This window comes from Panulirus ornatus, chromosome 4 (assembly GCF_036320965.1).
Source record: "Panulirus ornatus isolate Po-2019 chromosome 4, ASM3632096v1, whole genome shotgun sequence".
Taxonomy (NCBI): domain Eukaryota; kingdom Metazoa; phylum Arthropoda; class Malacostraca; order Decapoda; family Palinuridae; genus Panulirus; species Panulirus ornatus.
The window spans coordinates 69274077-69291852 of NC_092227.1; the positions used below are offsets into that span (position 1 = coordinate 69274077).

General features: G+C 41.6%; 1 protein-coding gene across 1 annotated transcript in view; it reads left to right on the top strand.

Annotated features, from left to right (window-relative positions):
• The window catches only part of LOC139767104 (uncharacterized), a 415796-nt gene that overhangs the window by 167160 nt on the left and 230860 nt on the right, over positions 1-17776 (top strand). The window contains 3 exon segments of the mRNA XM_071696092.1: positions 119-266; positions 4102-4239; positions 16759-17188. Of these exon segments, the coding sequence (XP_071552193.1) occupies positions 119-266; positions 4102-4239; positions 16759-17188 (716 nt within the window).

Genomic DNA, 17776 nt, shown 5'->3' on the forward strand with positions numbered 1-17776 from the left:
AAAGCAAGTTCATGTAACTATAAGGAAGTGCTTTCTTTTATTGATCTTCAAAATGTCCTCTTTTTATGCTTAAATGCAGCTCATAGAAATTAAGATTCACTCATTCTACTTCTTTCAGGTCCAAGGCGCAGCTCTCGAAGAAGGAAATTTAACGCATTTGACCAATCATGGTTAGTCGGTGATACTAAGTTGCGTGGTTATCCATCCATTGTTCCCAGCTCTGAGCCAGAGAATGATGAACCACGCCCATCTCGAAAATTATGCAAGTAAGGATATTTGGAGGTGTCAGGTGAAAATCTCTCTCTCTCTCTCTCTCTCTCTCTCTCTCTCTCTCTCTCTCTCTCTCTCTCTCTCTCTCTCTCTCTCTCTCTCTCTCTCTCTCTCTCTCTCTCTCTCTCGCTCTATCTCTCTCTCTCTCTCTCTCTCTCTCTCTCTCTCTCTCTCTCTCTCTCTCTCTCTCTCTCTCTCTCTCTCCTTTTGGGAATAATTGGTGTACATTGGGTTATCAGTGTTGTAAATGAAATTGGTGAAGAGCTTGTAGATTTTTGTGCTGAAAAGGGAGTGCGTGATTGGGGATACCTTTGTTTAAAAAGAGATATATACATAAGTATACATATGTAAGTAGGAGAGATGGCCAGAGAGCATTATTGGATTAGGTGTTAATTGATAGGTGCATGAAAGAGAGACTTTTGGATGTTAATGTGCTGAGAGGTGCAACTGGAGGGATGTCTGGTCATTATCTTGTGGAGGCAAAGGTGAGGATTTGTAGAGGTTTTCAGAAAAGAAGAGAGGATGTTTGGGTGAAGAGAGTGGTAAGAGTAAGTTTGCTTGGGAAGGAGACTTGTATGAGGAAGTACCAGGAGAGACTGAGTGCAGAATGGAAAAAGTTGAGAGCAAAGGACTTCAGGGGAGTGGGGGAGGAATGGGATGTATTTAGGGAAGTCAGTGATGGCTTGCGCAAAAGATGCTTGTGGAATGAGAAGCGTGGGAGGTGGGCAGATTAGAAAGGGTAGTGAGTGGTGGAATTAAAAAGTAAGATTATTAGTGAAAGAGAAGAGAGAGGCATTTAGACGATTTTTGCAAGGAAATAGTGCAAATGAGTGGGAGATGTATAAAGAAAGAGGCAGGAGGTCAAGAGAAAGGCAACCATATACCATTGTTGGAACCACTATTCCTTCAAACATACCCATTTTTGCTTTCTGAGATAATATTCTCAACTTCCACACATTCTTCAACGCACCCAGAACTTTCGCCCCCTCCCCCACCCTATGATTCACTTCTGCTTCCATGGTTCCATCCACTGCCAAATCCAATCCCAGATTAGATATCTAAAACACTTCACCTCCTCCAGTTTTTCCCCATTCAAACTTACCTCCCAATTGACTTGTCCCTCAACCCTACTGTACCTAATAAACTTGCTCTTATTCACATTTGCTCTCAGCTTTCTTCTTTCACACACTTTACCAAACTCAGTCAACAGCTTCTGCAGTTTCTCACGTGAATCAGCCACCAGCGCTGTATCAACAGCGAACAACAACTTACTCACTTCCCAAGCTCTATCATCCACAACAGACTGCATACTTGCCCCTCTTTCCAAAACTCTTGCATTCACCTCCCTAACAACCCCATCCAAAAACAAATTAAACAACCATGGAGACATCACACACCCCTGCCGCAAACCTACATTCACTGAGAACCAGTCACTTTTCTCTCTTCCTACACGTACACATGCCTTACATCCTCGATAAAAACTTTTCACTGCTTCTAACAACTTGCCTCCCACACCATATATTCTTAATACCTTCCACAGAGCACCTCTATCAACTCTTATCATATGCCTTCTCCAGATCCATAAATGCTACATACAAATCCATTTGCTTTTCTAAGTATTTCTCACATACATTCTTCAAAGGAAACACCTGATCCACACATCCTCTACCACTTCTGAAACCACACTGCACTTCCCCAATCTGATGCTCTGTGCATGCCTTCACCCTCTCAATCAATACCCTCCTATATAATTTCCCAGGAATACTCAACAAACTTATACCTCTATAATTTGAGCACTCACTTTTATCCCCTTTACCTTTGTACAATGGCACTATGCAAGCATTCCTCCAATCCTCAGGCACCTCACGATGAGTCATACATACATTGAATAACCTTACCAACTAGTCAGCAATACAGTCATCCCCTTTTTTCATAAATTCCTCTGCAATACCATCCAAACCCACTGCCTTGCCAGCTTTCATCTTCCGCAAAGCTTTTACTACCTCTTCTCTGTTTACCAAATCATTCTCCCTAACCCTCTCACTTTGCACACCACCTCGACCAAAACGCCCTACATCTGCCACTCATCATCTAACACATTCAACAAACCTTCAAAATACACTTTCCATCTCCTTCTCACATCACCACTACTTGTTATCACCCCATTAGCCCCCTTCACTGAAGTTCCCATTTTTTCCCTTGTCTTACGCACGTTATTTACCTCCTTCCAAAACATCTTTTTATTCTCTCTGAAATTAAATGATACTCTCACCCCAACTCTCATTTGCCCTCTTTTTCACCTCTTGCACCTTTCTCTTGACCTTCTGCCTCTTTCTTTTATTTATCTCCCAGTCATTTGCATTATTTCCCTGAAAAATTTGTCCAAATGCCTCTCTCTTCTCTTTCACTAACAATCTTACTTCTTCATCCCACCTCTCACTACCCTTTCTAATCTGCCCACCTCCGACACTTCTCATGCCACAAACATCTTTTGTGCAAGCCATCACTGCTTCCCTAAATACATCCCATTCCTCCCCCACTCCCCTTATGTCCTTTGTTCTCACATTTTTCCATTCTGTATTCATTCTCTCCTGGTACTCCCTCACACAAGTCTCCTTCCCAAGCTCACTTACTCTCACCACTCTCTTCACCCCAACATTCTCTCTTCTTTTCTGAAAACCTCCACAAATCTTCACCTTCTCCTCCACGAGATAATGATCAGACATCCCTCCAGTTGCACCTCTCAGCACATTAACATCCAAAAGTCTCTCTTTCACGTGCCTATCAATTAATACGTAATTCTATAACGCTCTCTGGCCATCTCCCCTACTTACAAACGTATGCTTATGTATGTCTCTCTTTTTAAACTTGGTATTCCCAATCACCAGTCTTTTTTCAGCACATAAATCTACAAGCTCTTCACCATTTCCATTTACAACACTGAACACCCCATGTACACCAATTATTCCCTCAACTGCCACATTATCACCTTCGCATTCAAATCACCCATCACTATAACCCGGTTTCATCTGTCAAAACCACTAACACACTCACTCAGCTGCTTCCAAAACACTTGCCACTCATGATCTTTCTTCTCATGCCCAGGTGCATATGCACCAATAATCACCCATCTCTCTCCATCCACTTTCAGTTTTACCCATATCAGTCTAGAGTTTACTGTCTTACGCTCTATCACATACTCCCACCACTCCTGTTTCAGGAGTAGTGCTACTCCTTCTCTTGCTCTTGTCCTCTCACTAACCCCTGACTTTACTCCCAAGACATTCCCAAACCACTCTTCCCCTTTACCCTTTGGCTTTGTTTCACTCAGAGCCAAAACATCCAGGTTACTTTCCTGAAACATACTGCCTATCTCTCCTTTTTTCTCATATTGGTTGTATCCACACACATTTAGACACCCCAATCTGAGCCTTCGAGGAGGATGAGCACTCCCTGCGTGACTCCTTCTGTTTCCCCTCTTAGAAAGCTAAAATACAAGGAGGGGAGGGTTTCCAGACCCCGCTCCCATCCCCTTTAGTCGCCTTCTACGACAGGTGAGGAATGGGTGGGAAGTATTCTTTCTCCCCTATCCCCAGGCAAGTGTTAGGCACATGTGAGTCAGTGCTCGCCTTTTTAGAGAGGTTAAGTTGAATGATTAAAGATCCTTAGTTTCTTCAGCATACCATTAGGAATTTTATTTTAACCATTTGCCCTGTGTGTGCCTTATATGAATAGATATTGATTTCAAAATTAACGTATTTGTTCTTATGTATTTTACTCCTTATACTTTTAATTTTTCCTTTGAGTGATCTCATATCAAAATATTACCAGGTATCTTGATAAAGAGGTAAAACCAAGACGTCGAAGGCTCCAACAATATGCTGATGTGGAGGAGCAAGAGTTTCGTTCTTTAACGCCTAAAACACATAGACCTACAAGACGACATCGTGCCCCACCGAGGAGATACAGGTAGGTTTATTCTGTTGGTTTTTCTTATTTTCCTAAGTGTCATATTTGGCATATGTGTATGGGAATTAATATTTATTTTATATTTTCTATTATACTTGATCGCCATTTTCCGCATCAGCAGGTAGTGCTAGGAAACAAATGAAAATGGCCCATCCACTCTTATACACATATATAAACATAAATGCCCGTACACATATATATGCATACATATACATATCAACATATACACACATAATATGTACAGACATATCCATGTATACACCTGTACATATTCATACTTGCTTGCCATCATCCATACCTGGCACTACCCCGCCCCACAGGAAACAGCATCACTAACCCTTGCTTTAGTGAGGTAGTGCCAGAAAGATAGACAAAAAAGGCCACATGCATTCACACTCAGTCTCCAGCTGTCATGTGTAATGCACCGAAACCACAACTCCCTATTCTCATCCAGGCCCCACAGACCTTTCCATGGCTTACCCCAGACCCTTCACATACCCTGGTTCAGTCCAATGACAGCACGTGGACTCTGGTTTACCACATTGTTCCTTTTCACTGTATTCCTTGCACGCCTCTTACCCTCTTGTATGTTCAGGTCCTGATCTCTCAAAATATTTTTCACTCCATCCTTCCACCTCCAATTTGGTTTCCCGCTTCTCCTTGTTCCCTCTGCCTCTGACACATATATCCTCTTTGTCAATCTTTCCTCACTCATTCTCTCCATGTGTCCACACCATTTCAACACACCCTCTTCTGCTCTCTCAACCACACTCTTTTTATTACCACACATCTCTCATACCCTTTCACTACTTACTCGATCAAATGACCTCACACTGCATATTGTCCTCAAACATTTCATTTCCAACACATCCAACCTTCTCTGTACAACCCCATCTATGGCCCTTGCCTGCACCCATATAACATTGTTGGAACTACTATTCCTTCAAACATGCCCATTTTTGCTCTCCACGGTAACATTCTCTCCTTCCACACATTCTTCATTGCTCCCAGAACCTTCACCCCCTCCCCCACCGAGACTTACTTCCACTTCCTTGGTTCCATCCGCTGCTAAGTACACTCCCAGATATCAAAAACACTTCTTCCTCCCATTTTTCTCCATTCAGACTTACATTCCATTTAACTTGTCCCTCATCCCTACTGAATCTAATAACCTTGCTTTTATTCAGATTTACTCTCAACTTTCTTTCTCATCCACAACAGACTGCATACTTGTCCCTCTCTCGAAACTCTTGCAACATATCAACGTATATATTCATATGTATACTCATACACAGACATATACATATATACACATGTACTTATTCATACTTGCTTGCCTTCTTCCATTCCTGTCGCTACCCTCATGCAGGAAATCGCATCTCTACCCCCTGTTCTTTGAGGTTGTGCCAGATAAAACATAAAAAAAGCCTCATTCGTTCACACTCAGTCTCTAGCTGTCATATGTAATGTATCGAAACCCTAGCGCCCTATCCACATCAAGGCCCCACGGTCCTTTCCGTGGTTTACCCCAGATGCTTCACATGCCCTGGTTCATCCCATTGCCAGCACGTTGACCTCAAAATCTTTTTCACTCTATCCCTCCACCTCCAATTTGGTCTCCTTCTCCTTGTTCCCTTCACCTTTAACACATATATCCTCTTTATTAATCTTTCCTCGTTCATTCTCTCCATATGTCCAAACCATTTCAACACACCCTCTTCTGCTCTCTCAACCACACTTTTTATTTGCACACATCTCTCTTAACCTTTCTTTACTTACTTGATTAAACCACCTCCCGCCACATATTGTCCTCAAACATGTCATTTCCAACACACTGTCCTCAAACATTTCATTTCCAACACATCTGACCCCTTCTGTACAACCCTGTCTATAGCCCATGCCTTGCAACCATATGACATTGTTGATAATACTGTTCCTTCAAACTTACCCATTTTTGCTCTCTGAGATAATGTTTTCTACTTCCACACATTCTTCATTGCTCCCAGAACCTTTGCCCCCTCCCCCATTCTGTGACTCACTTCCGCTTCCATGGTTTCATCCACTGCTAAGGCAACTCCCAGATATCTAAAACGCTCACTTCCTCCAATTTTTCTCCATTCAGACTTACAACCCAATTAACTTGTCCCTCAACCCTACTGAACCTAATAACCTTGCTCTTATTCACATTTACTCAACTTTCTTCTTTCACACACTTTCCGAAACTCTTTGCAGTTTCTCACTTGAATCAGCCACTAGAGCTGTATCATCAGCAAACAACAATTGACTCACTTCCCAGGCCCTCTGATCCACAACAGATTGCATACTTGCATTTCTCTCCAAAACTCTTGCATTTACCTCCCTAACCACCCCATACATAAGTAAATTAAACAACATGGAGACATCACACACCCCTGCTGCAAACCAATGTTCACTGGGAACCAGTCACTCTCCTCTCTTCCTACTCGTACACATGCCTTACATCCTTGGTAAAAAACTTTTCACTGCTTCTAGCAATTTACCTCCCACACCATATAATCTTAAAACCTTCCACAAAGCATTCACTGAGAACCAATCACTTTCCTCTCTTCCCACTCACACACATTCCTTACATCCTCGATAAAAACTTTTCACTGCTTCTAACAACTTGCCTCCCACACCATATATTCTTAATACCTTCCTCAGAGCATCTCTATCATATGCCTTCTCCAGATCCATAAATGCTACAAACAAATCCATTTGCTTTTCTAAGTATTTCACACATACATACTTCAAAGCAAACATCTGATCCACATATCCTCTACCACTTCTGAAACCACACTGCTCTTCCCCAATCTGATGCTCTGTACATGCCTTCACCCTCCCAATCAATACTTTCCCATATAACTTCCAAGGGATACTCAACAAACTTATACCTCTGTAATTTGAGCAGTCACCTTTATCCCCTTTACCTTTGTACAATGGCACTATGCGTGCATTCCGCCAATCCTCAGGCACTTCACCGTGATCCATACATACATTGAATAACCTCACCAACCAATCAACAACACTGTCACCTCCTTTTTTAATGAATTCCACTGCAATACGATCCAAACCTACCACCCTGCCTTTCTGGATCTCATCTTCTGCAAGGCTTTAACTACCTCTCACTTTGCATACCACCCCGACCAAAACATCCAATATCTGCCACTCTATCATCAAACACATTCAACAAACTTTCAGAATACTCACTCCGTCTCCTCACTTCATCACTACCAGTTATTATCTCCCCACTTTCCCCCCTTCACCAGTGTTTCCATTTGTTCTCATGCCTTATGCATTTTATTTACCTCTTTCCAAAACATCTTTTAATTCTTCCTAAGATTTGATGATAATCTCTCACCCCAACTCTCATTTGCCCTCTTTTTCACCTCTTGCACCTTTCTCTTGTCTTATGCATGTTATTTACCTCCTTCCAAAGTTTCTTTGTATTCTCCCTATAATTTAATGATTCTCTCTCAATTCTCATTTGCTCTCTTTTCCACCTCTTGTGCCTTTCTCTTGATCCCCTGCCACCTTCTTTTATACATCTCCCTGCAAGTATCCTCCAGATGCCTCTTTTTTTCTCTTTCACTGACAACCTTACTTATTCATCCCACTACTCACTACCCTTTCTAATCTGCCCACCTCCCACCTTTCTCATGCCACATGCATCTTTTCCACAAGTCATCACTCCTTCCCTAGATACATCCCATTCCTCAACCACTCTCCTTACATCATTTGCTCACACCTTTTGCCATTCTACACACAATCTCTCCTGATACTCACACAAGTCTCCTTTGTATGCTCACTACTCTCACCACTCTCTTCTCCCCAACATTCTCTCTTCTTCACCTTCGCCACCACAAGATAGTGATCAGACATCCCTCCAGCTGCCCCTCTCAGTATGTTGACATCCAAAAGTCTCTCTTTTACATGTATATCAATTAACACTTATGTCCTTTGACCATCTCTCTTACTCTCATACGTATACTTATATGTATATCTCTCTTTTTAAACCAGGTATTCCCAATCACCAGTCCTTTTTCAGCACAAAAAGCTACAAGAGCTCTTCATCATTTTCATTTATAACACTGAACACCCATGTACACCAATCGTACCCTCAACTGCCACATTACTCACCTTCCCATTTAGATCACCCATCACTATAACCCAGTCTCTTGCATCAAAGCTGCTAACACACTCGCTCAGCTGCTCCCAAAACACTTGCCTTTCATAATATTTCTTCTCAGGACCAAATGAGTAAGCACCAATAATCACCCATCTCTCTTCATCCACTTTTAGTGTTACCCAAATCAATCTAGAATTTACTTTCCTACACTCTGTCACATACTTCTAGAACTCCTGCTTCAGTAGTGCTGCTCCTTCCTTATCCCTTGTCCTCTCACCAACCCCTAACTTTACTCCCAAGACTTTCCCAAACCACTCTTCCCCTTTAACCTTGAGCTTTGTTTCACTCAGAGCAAGAACATCCAGGTTTCTTTCCTCATCTTGGTTACATCCACACACATTCAGACACCCCAATCTGAGCCTTCGAGGAGGATGAGCACCCCCTGCCTGACTCCTCCTTCCATTTCCCTTTCTAGAAGTTTAATTATGTATATATGGGTATGTTTGAAGAGAAGAGGTAGTAAAAGCTTTGCGGAAGATGAAAGCCAGCAAGGCAGCGGGTTTGGATGGTATTGCAGTGGAATTTATTACAAAAGGGGGTGACTATGTTGTTGACTGGTTGGTAAGATTATTTAATGTTTATATGACTCATGGTGAGGTGCCTGAGGATTGGCGGAATGATTTGGTAAACAGAGAAGAGGTAGTAAAAGCTTTGTAGAAGGTGAAAGCTGGCAAGGCAGCAGGTTTGGATGGTATTGCAGTGGAATTTATTAAAAAAGGGGGTAACTGTATTGTTGACTGGTTGTAAGATTATTTAATGTATGTATGACTCATGGTGAGGTGCCTGAGGATTGGCGGAATGCTTACATGGTATAAGTTTGTTGAGTATTCCTGGTAAATTATATGGGAGGGTATTGATTGAGAGGGGGAAGGCATGTACAGAGCATCAGATTGTGGAAGAGCAGTGTGGTTTCAGGAGTGGTAGAGGATGTGTGGATCAGGTGTTTGCTTTGAAGAATGTACGTGAGAAATACTTCAGAAAACAGATAGATTTGTGTGTGGAAGGTATTAAGAGTATATGGTGTGGAAGGTAAGTTGCTAAAAGCAGTGAAAAGTTTTTATCGAGGATGTAAGGCATGTGTACAAGTAGGAAAAGAGGAAAGTGATTTGCTGCCAGTGAATGTCAGTTTGCGGCAGGGGTGCGTGATGTCTTCATGGTTGTTTAATTTGTTTATGGATGGGCTGTTAGGGAGGTGAATGCATGAGTTTTGGAGAGAGGGGCAAGTATGCAGTCTGTTGTGGGTGAGAGGGTTTGGGATGTGAGTCAGGTGTTGCTTGCTGATGATACACCGCTATTGGCTGACACGTGTGAGAAACTGCAGACGTTGGAGACTGAGTTTGGTAAAGTATGTGAAAGAAGAAAGCTGAGAGTAAATGTGAATAAGAGCAAGGTTATTAGGTTCAGTAGGATTGAGGGACAAGTAGATTGGCAGGTAAGTTTGAATGGAGAAAAACTGGAGGAGATGAAGTGTTTTAGAGGCATAGGTAAGTTTGAATGGAGAAAAACTGGAGGAGATGAAGTGTTTTAGAGGCATAGGCTATAGATAGGTTTGTGTGGAGGAGGGTGGATGTGTTGGAAATGAGATGTTTAAGGACAATTTGTGGCATGAGGTGGTTTGATCGAGTAAGTAACGAAAGGGTAAGAGAGATGTGTGGTAATAAGAAGTGTGGTTGAGAGAGCAGAAGAGGGTGTATTGAAATGGTTTGGTCACATGGAGAGAATGAATGTGGAAAGATTGACAAAGAAGATATATGTGTCAGAGGTGGAGGGAACGAAAAGTGGGAGACCAAATTGTAGGTGGAAGGATAGAGTGAAAAAGATTTTGAGCGATTGGGGCCTGAACATACAGGAAGGTGATAGGTGTGCAAGGAATTGAGTGAATTGGAACTATGTGATATACTGGGGTTGACGTGCTGTCAGTGGATTGAACTAGGGCATGTGAAGCATCTGGGGTAAACCATGGAAGGTTTTGTGGGGCCTGGATGTGGAAAGGGAGCTGTGGTTTTGCTGCATTTCACTTGACAGCTAGAGAATGAGCGTGAATGAATTTTGCCTTTGTTGTCTTTTCCTAGTGCTACCTCGAGCACAGGCGGGGGGAGGGGTGTGTCATTTCATGTGTGGTGGGGTGGCAGCGGGAATGGATGAAGGCAGTATGTACAAATATGTACGTTTGTATGTATGTATATGTCTGTGTATGTAAATGTATGTATACGCTGTAATGTATAGGTATGCATATGTGCGTGTGTTGGCGTTCACATATATACATGTATATGTGGGTGGGTTGGGCCATTCTTTTGTCTGTTTCCTTGTGCTACCTCGCTAACGTGGGAGACAGCGACAAAGTATGATAAATTGATAATATTTTTTATTTATTTTGTTTTGTTGCTGTCTCCCGCTTTAGCGAGGTAGCACAAGGAAACAGACGAAAGAGTGGCCCAACCCACCCACATACACATGTATATACATACATGTCCACACATGCAAATATACATACCTATACATCTGAACGTATGCATATATACACACACACAGACATATACAAAAATACACATGTACATATTTCATACTGTCTGCCTTTATTCATTCCTATCGCCACCCTACCACACATGAAATAACAACCCCCTCCCCCCTCATGTGCGCGAGGTAGTGCTAGGAAGACAACAAAGGCCCCATTCGTTCACACTCAGTCTCTAGCTGTCATGTAATAATGCACCGAAACCACAGCTCCCTTTCCACATCCAGGCCCCACAGAACTTTCCATGGTTTACCCCAGATGCTTCACATGCCCTGGTTCAATCCATTGACAGCACGTCAACCCCGGTATACCGCATCGTTAATAAGAGCAAGGTTATTAGGTACAGTAGGGTTGAGGGTCAAGTCAATTGGGAGGTAAGTTTGAATGGAGAAAAACTGGAGGAAGTGAAGTGTTTTAGATATCTGGGAGTGGATTTGGCAGCGGATGGAACCATGGAAGTGGAAGTGAATCATAGGGTGGGGGAGGGGGTGAAATTTCTAGGAGCCTTGAAGAATGTGTGGAAGTCGAGAACATTATCTCGGAAAGAAAAATGGGTATGTTTGAAGGAATAGTGATTCCAACAATGTTGTATGGTTGCGAGCTGTGGGCTATGGATAGAGTTGTGCGCAGGAGGGTTGATGTGCTGGAAATGAGATGTTTGAGGACAATATGTGGTGTAAGGTGGTTTGATTGAGAAAGTAATAATAGGGTAAGAGAGATGTGTGGTAATAAAAAGAGTGTGGTTGAAAGAGCAGAAGACGGTGTTTTGAAATGGTTTGGTCGCATGGAGAGACTGAGTGAGGAAAGATTGACCAAGAGGATATATGTGTCAGAGGTGGAGGGAATGAGGAGAAGTGGGAGACCAAATTGGAGGTGGAAAGATGGAGTGAAAAAGATTTTGAGTGATAGGGGCCTGAACATGCAGGAGGGTGAAAGGCGTGCAAGGAATAGAGTGAAATGAATAATAGATAATAATAATTTTATTATTGTTTAATATATACTTAATCGCTGTCTCCCGCTTCAGCGAGGTAACGCAAGGAAACAAACAAAGAATGGCCTAACCCATCCACATATAGATGTATATACAGAAACGCCCATACATGCACACATACATACATATACATTTGAACATATATTTACATATACATGTACACATTCATACTTGCTGCCTTCATCCATTCCCATCGTCACGTCATACCACCACACATGAAATAGCATAAAAAACAAATAAACAAAAAATGGCAAGGTAATGCCAGGAAAAGACAAAAAAAAGGCCACATTCATTCACATTCAGTATCTTGCTGTCATGTGTAATGTACCAAAACCATAGCTCCCTTTCCACATCCAGGCCCCTCAGATCTTTCCATCGTTTAACCCAGATGCTTCACATGCCCTGGTTCAATCCATTGACAGAACGTCGACCCCAGTCTAACACATCGTTCCAATTCACTATATTCCTTGCACACCTTTCATCCTCCTGTTTGTTCAGGCCCTGATTGCTCGAAGTCTTTTTCACTTCATCCTTCCACCTCCAATTTGGTTTCCTGCTTCTCCTTCCCTCCACCTCTGACACATATATCCTCTTTGTCAATCTTTCCTCTTTCATTCTGTCCATGTGCCCAAACCATTTTATAATGCCCTCTTCTGCTCTTTCAACCACATTCCTTTTATTTCCACACATCTCTCTTACCCTTTCATTACTTAATCAAACCACCTAATGCCACATATTGTCCTCAAACATTTTATTTCCAATACATCCACCCTCCTCCGCACAACCTTATCTATAGCCCATGCCTCGCAACCATTTAACAATGTTGGAACCACAGTTCCTTCAAATTTACCCAGTTTTGCTTTCCGAGATACTTTCTTGCCTCCCACACATTTTTCAACGCTCCCAAAATCTTCACCCCCTCCCCCATCCTGTGACTCATTTCTACTTCCATGGTTCCATCCACTGCTAAGTTCACCCTCAGATATCTAAAACACATCACTTCCTCCAGTTTTTCTCCATTCAAACTTACCTCCCAATTAACTTGTCCCTCAACCGTACTGAACCTAATAACCTTGCTTGTAAGACATTTACTCAACTTTTTTCTTTCACATACTTTGCCAAACTGAGTCAGCCACCAGTGCTGTATCATCAGCAAACAACAACTGAATCACTTCCCAAGCCTTCTCATCCAGAACAGACTACATATTTAATCCTCTCTCCAAAACTCTTTTATTTACCTCCCTAGCCACCCCATCCATAAACATATTAAACAACCAAGGAAACATCATGCATCCCTTCTGTAAACCAACATTCACTGGGAGCCAATCACTTTCGTCTCTTCCTTCTTGTACATATGCCTTACATCCTCAGCCAAAAATTTTCACTGCTTCAAGCAACGTACATCCTACACAGTATACTTTTAAAACCTTCCACAAAGCTTCTCTATCAACTCTGTCATATGCCTTCTCCAGATCCATAAATGCCACATACAAATCCATCTGTTTTTCTAAGTATTTCTCACGTACATTCTTGAAAGCAAACACCTGATCCACACATCCTCTACCACTTCTGAAACCACACTGCTTTTCCCCAGTCTGATGCTCTGTTAATACCTTTAGCCTCTCTATCAGTACCCTACTACGTAATTTCCCAGGAATACTCAACAAACTTGTACCTCTAATTTGAACACTCACCTTTATCCCCTTTGCCTTTGCACAATGCATGTGAGTAGGAGAGATGGCCAGAGGGTGTTATTGGATTATGTGTTAATTGATAGGGATGTGAAAGAGAGACTTTTGGATGTTAATGTGCTTAGAGGGGCAACTGGAGGGATGTCTAATCACTGTCTTGTGGAGGCGAAGGTGAAGATTTGTAGAGGTTTTCAGAAAAGAAGAGAGGGTTTTGGGATGAAGAGATTGGTGAAAGTAAGTGAGCTTGGAAAGGAGACTTGTATGAAGAAGTACCAGGAGAGGTTGAGTGCAGAATGGCAAAATGTGAGAGCAAATGACATAAGGAGAGTGAGGGGGGAATGGGATATATTTAGGGAAGCAGTGATGGCTTGCGCAAAAGATGCATGTTGCATGAGAAAGTTGGGAGGCGGGCGGATTAGAATCGGTAGTGAGTGGTGGGATGAAGAAGTAAGATTGTTAGTTAAAGAGAATAGAGAGGCATTTGGATAATTTTTGCACAGAGGTAGTACAAATGACAAGATGTACAAAAGAAAGTGGCAGGAGGTCAAGAGAAAGGTGCAAGAGGTGGAAAAGTGGGCAAATGAGAGTTGGGGTGAGAGAGTATCATTGAATCTTTAGGGAGGATGAAAAGATGTTTTGGAAGGAGATAAATAAAATGTGTAAGACAAGAGAATAAATGGGAACATCGGTAAAGGGGGCAAATATGGAAGTAATAACAAGTAGTGATAAAGTGAGGAGGAGATGGAGTGAGTATTTTGGAAGTTTGTTGAATGTATTTGATGATAGAGTAGCAGATAAAGAGTGTTTTGGTCGGGGTGGTGTGCGAAGTGAGAGGGTCATTGAGACTGATTCAGTAAACAGAGAAGAGGTAGTGAAAGCTTGTGGAAGATGAAAGCCGGCAAGGCAGCAGGTTTGGATGGTATTGCTGTGGAATTTATTAAAAAAAGGGGTGACTGTGTTGTTGATTGGTTAGTAAGGTATTCAATGTATGTATGGATCATGGTGAAGAGCCTGAGGATTGGCAGAATGCATGCATAGTGCCAATGTACAATAACAATAATGATGATAATAATTATAATGATAATAAAAATTATAGGGGAGAAAGAGTACTTCCTGTGTATTCCCTGCATGTTGTAGAAGGTAACTAAAAGGGGTGGGAGCGTGAGGCTGGAAATCCTCCCCTCCAGTTTTCTACTTTTCTAAAAAAAAAAAAGGAACAGAGAAGGGGGCCAAGTGAGGATTTTCCCTTTGGGGCTCAGTCCTCTGTTCTTGAATATGTATGGAAAACAAATTATATAACAAAACTGTGTTTTTTTACCTTTCTAGTCCTGTGACTGCCTCCTGTTCCTTCAAGTGCTTCCTTAATTTTCTCAACTCTAAGATGTAGTTGTAGTAATATCTTATTTTGCTCCTTTACAAATTCCCGTAACTTCCAGTAATATTTGTTTTCTGGATTTATCATGTCTGTTCTTTTTTTTTTTTTTTTTTTTTTCTTTAGCTTTTATCTGTAGCCTTGTTCCTTATCAGGTTTTAACTGACTGGTTTTGGTACATTCCTGTAATGGAGTCCTTACTATTCATTTCTGGTTCAGGCAATGCCAGAGGTCATAAACTATTCCCCAAAGTTATACTACTAACAGAAATTGAAGCTCAGTAGAGTAAATTTTGCTACAGCCTGAGGAAAATATGTCTATTCAACTGCCAGAGTTGCCTGTTGGTCACATTGAAAATTGAAATTTCTTTTCCTTCTGGCAAGTTGCAGTTACATACATTAACTTACAGCCCTTGTTCACATCACAGTGTAATCCACTCACTCATACAAATTTGGTCTCCTTTAAAGGAGACAAATAAAAGAAAGAAAAGATCTTGATTCACTCATGTTGGCAAAACTCCTTCATTCAACTTGAACTTGGAAAGCTTCCACTCCCAATCCTCATTTAAACTCTCAAAGTTTGGCACTCTACTCCAGCCTTATTTGTACATAATAACACCAGTTTCCTTTCAGAAAAGGACCTCGGGTTAATTGTAAATATACACAATCACATCACAACACCTTAAAAGTTATAGTAACAGCAAATGTGCAGCACCACATTTCACAGCTGGACCAATGGCTTACCAGGACACCTCCACAGAAGTTGTCATTCTCTCTTTAACTCCTAACAAACTTGAATCCAACCAACACCTTCGGTTCACATTGCTTGGACAATCTCTCCCACTGAACAAACTCCAACTCTTTTAGGCATCACATATCATATGTACATGATGTTCACTTGCTACACCAAAAGTATGAACATAAGAGTAGCATACAAGCATAATACCCTCTGAACGTTAACTGGGACCAGATTTGGTCAAGAATAACTCAGCATTCTATACAAACAAATCATCTGCTCCCCTCTAAACTATATGCCACCTGCCTGATTTTCAATCCTTTCATAAGCAAATAAAACATCACTGCAAATCATGAAAAATAGAGCACTCAGAACAATCATTTATTTCTTAGCAGTCACAAACTCTCAGCACATGCACAATTTGATAAATATCATCCCAATACAATCCCACCTAAACATACTTTGCACTTGACCTCTTCCACCTAAACCGCTACATAGGTAACCGCTAACCTCCAAGTAGAAATATAAAGCCTGCCTCTGCCTCAACTTAGCAATCTCGGATCACTCAACTCTGCTACCCCTCAACAGATTCACTATTGACAAAACATACAAACTGAACCCAACTCAATTTTTAATACCTTCCACCAGACATACCCCCATCCAAGAGTGTATTCCTTAGATATGCAAGTCACTCTCCTATCTACACATGGGACTTCACCCATCCTTACATTACTACCAACACCAATTTATCATATCCCTGGACTCTTTATGCTTATGATACAACGACCACATTAAAGACATTGAACACTTACTTGTCAGTTACCCCACATTCTCCCCATATAGACGTGCACATGGTATCACTACATTGTATGATGTATGGTCTCGTCTGTTGGACATGGCCAACCTCCTGAGCATTGTGGGAGCCCTATAAAGATAGAATGGACTCTGTGGGCAGGAAGAAAGTATATATCTCTAGAGCTTTTATAATGATGGTGATGTTATTTTTAGGGAGGAACCAGATAATTCTGAAGAAGAAGAAGAAGAAGGAGGCAGAAGGATGCGAACAAGGCTGGGAAATCAAGTAAAGTCTGATCCAGATGTAGTGGATGAGGATGAAGAGAATAGGGAAGAAATGGAAAGTGATGGAGAGACGTTAAGAAGGTCTGAACAACACAACAGGAGATATAAGGAAGGTCAGGAAGAGGCTCGTGAAGATGAAGACAGAGAAGGCGGTAATGATGGCGATGACGATGATGATGATGAACTCCCACAGAAAAGGCGCACTACAAGAAGTTCATTAGTTCCTGCTGGGCAAAAGATTGAAGACACAGAAGAGGAGGAGGAGGAACCACCTGTGATACGTAGGCGTGGACCAAAGAAAAAGCACTATGGACCACGAGATCCCATTATTGCTCGTGCACTGTCTCTAAAAGGCTCGGTGGGTCACTTTGTTTTCTTGTTTCTCATAATGATTATCTTGATAAAAGTGCAGTGTTTGAGTTTAGAGACACTAACTTTTGTAAAGGGTGTCATCCATAAAATGAGTATTTTGAATTGGAATGGACACAGATGATAGAAGTCATGATTTATATATGGAAATAATATTGCCTTTGATTTAGATCGGAATCTTTTGATTTCAATAACTTGTGATATATTTTTTCAGCCAGCATTTTTTGTCATAATCTTCCTCTAATACATAATCTTTCTGTAATTTTTTTTGGTTTTGGCTGTGTCATCAACAGACAGGGTAACATCCACACTCACTCACATCCTTTCTCCTGCTGTCATGTAAGAGTTTTGGAAAGAGGGGCAAGTATGCAGTCTGTTGTGGATGAGAGAGCTTGGGAAGTGAGTCAGTTGTTGTTCGCTAATGATACAGTGCTGGTGGCTGATTCGTGTGAGAAGCTGCAGAAACTGGTGACTGAGTTTGGTAAAGTGTGTGAAAGAAGAAAGCTGAGAGTGAATGTGAATAAGAGCAAGGTTATTAGGTACAGTAGGTTTGAGGGACAAGTCAATTGGGAGGTAA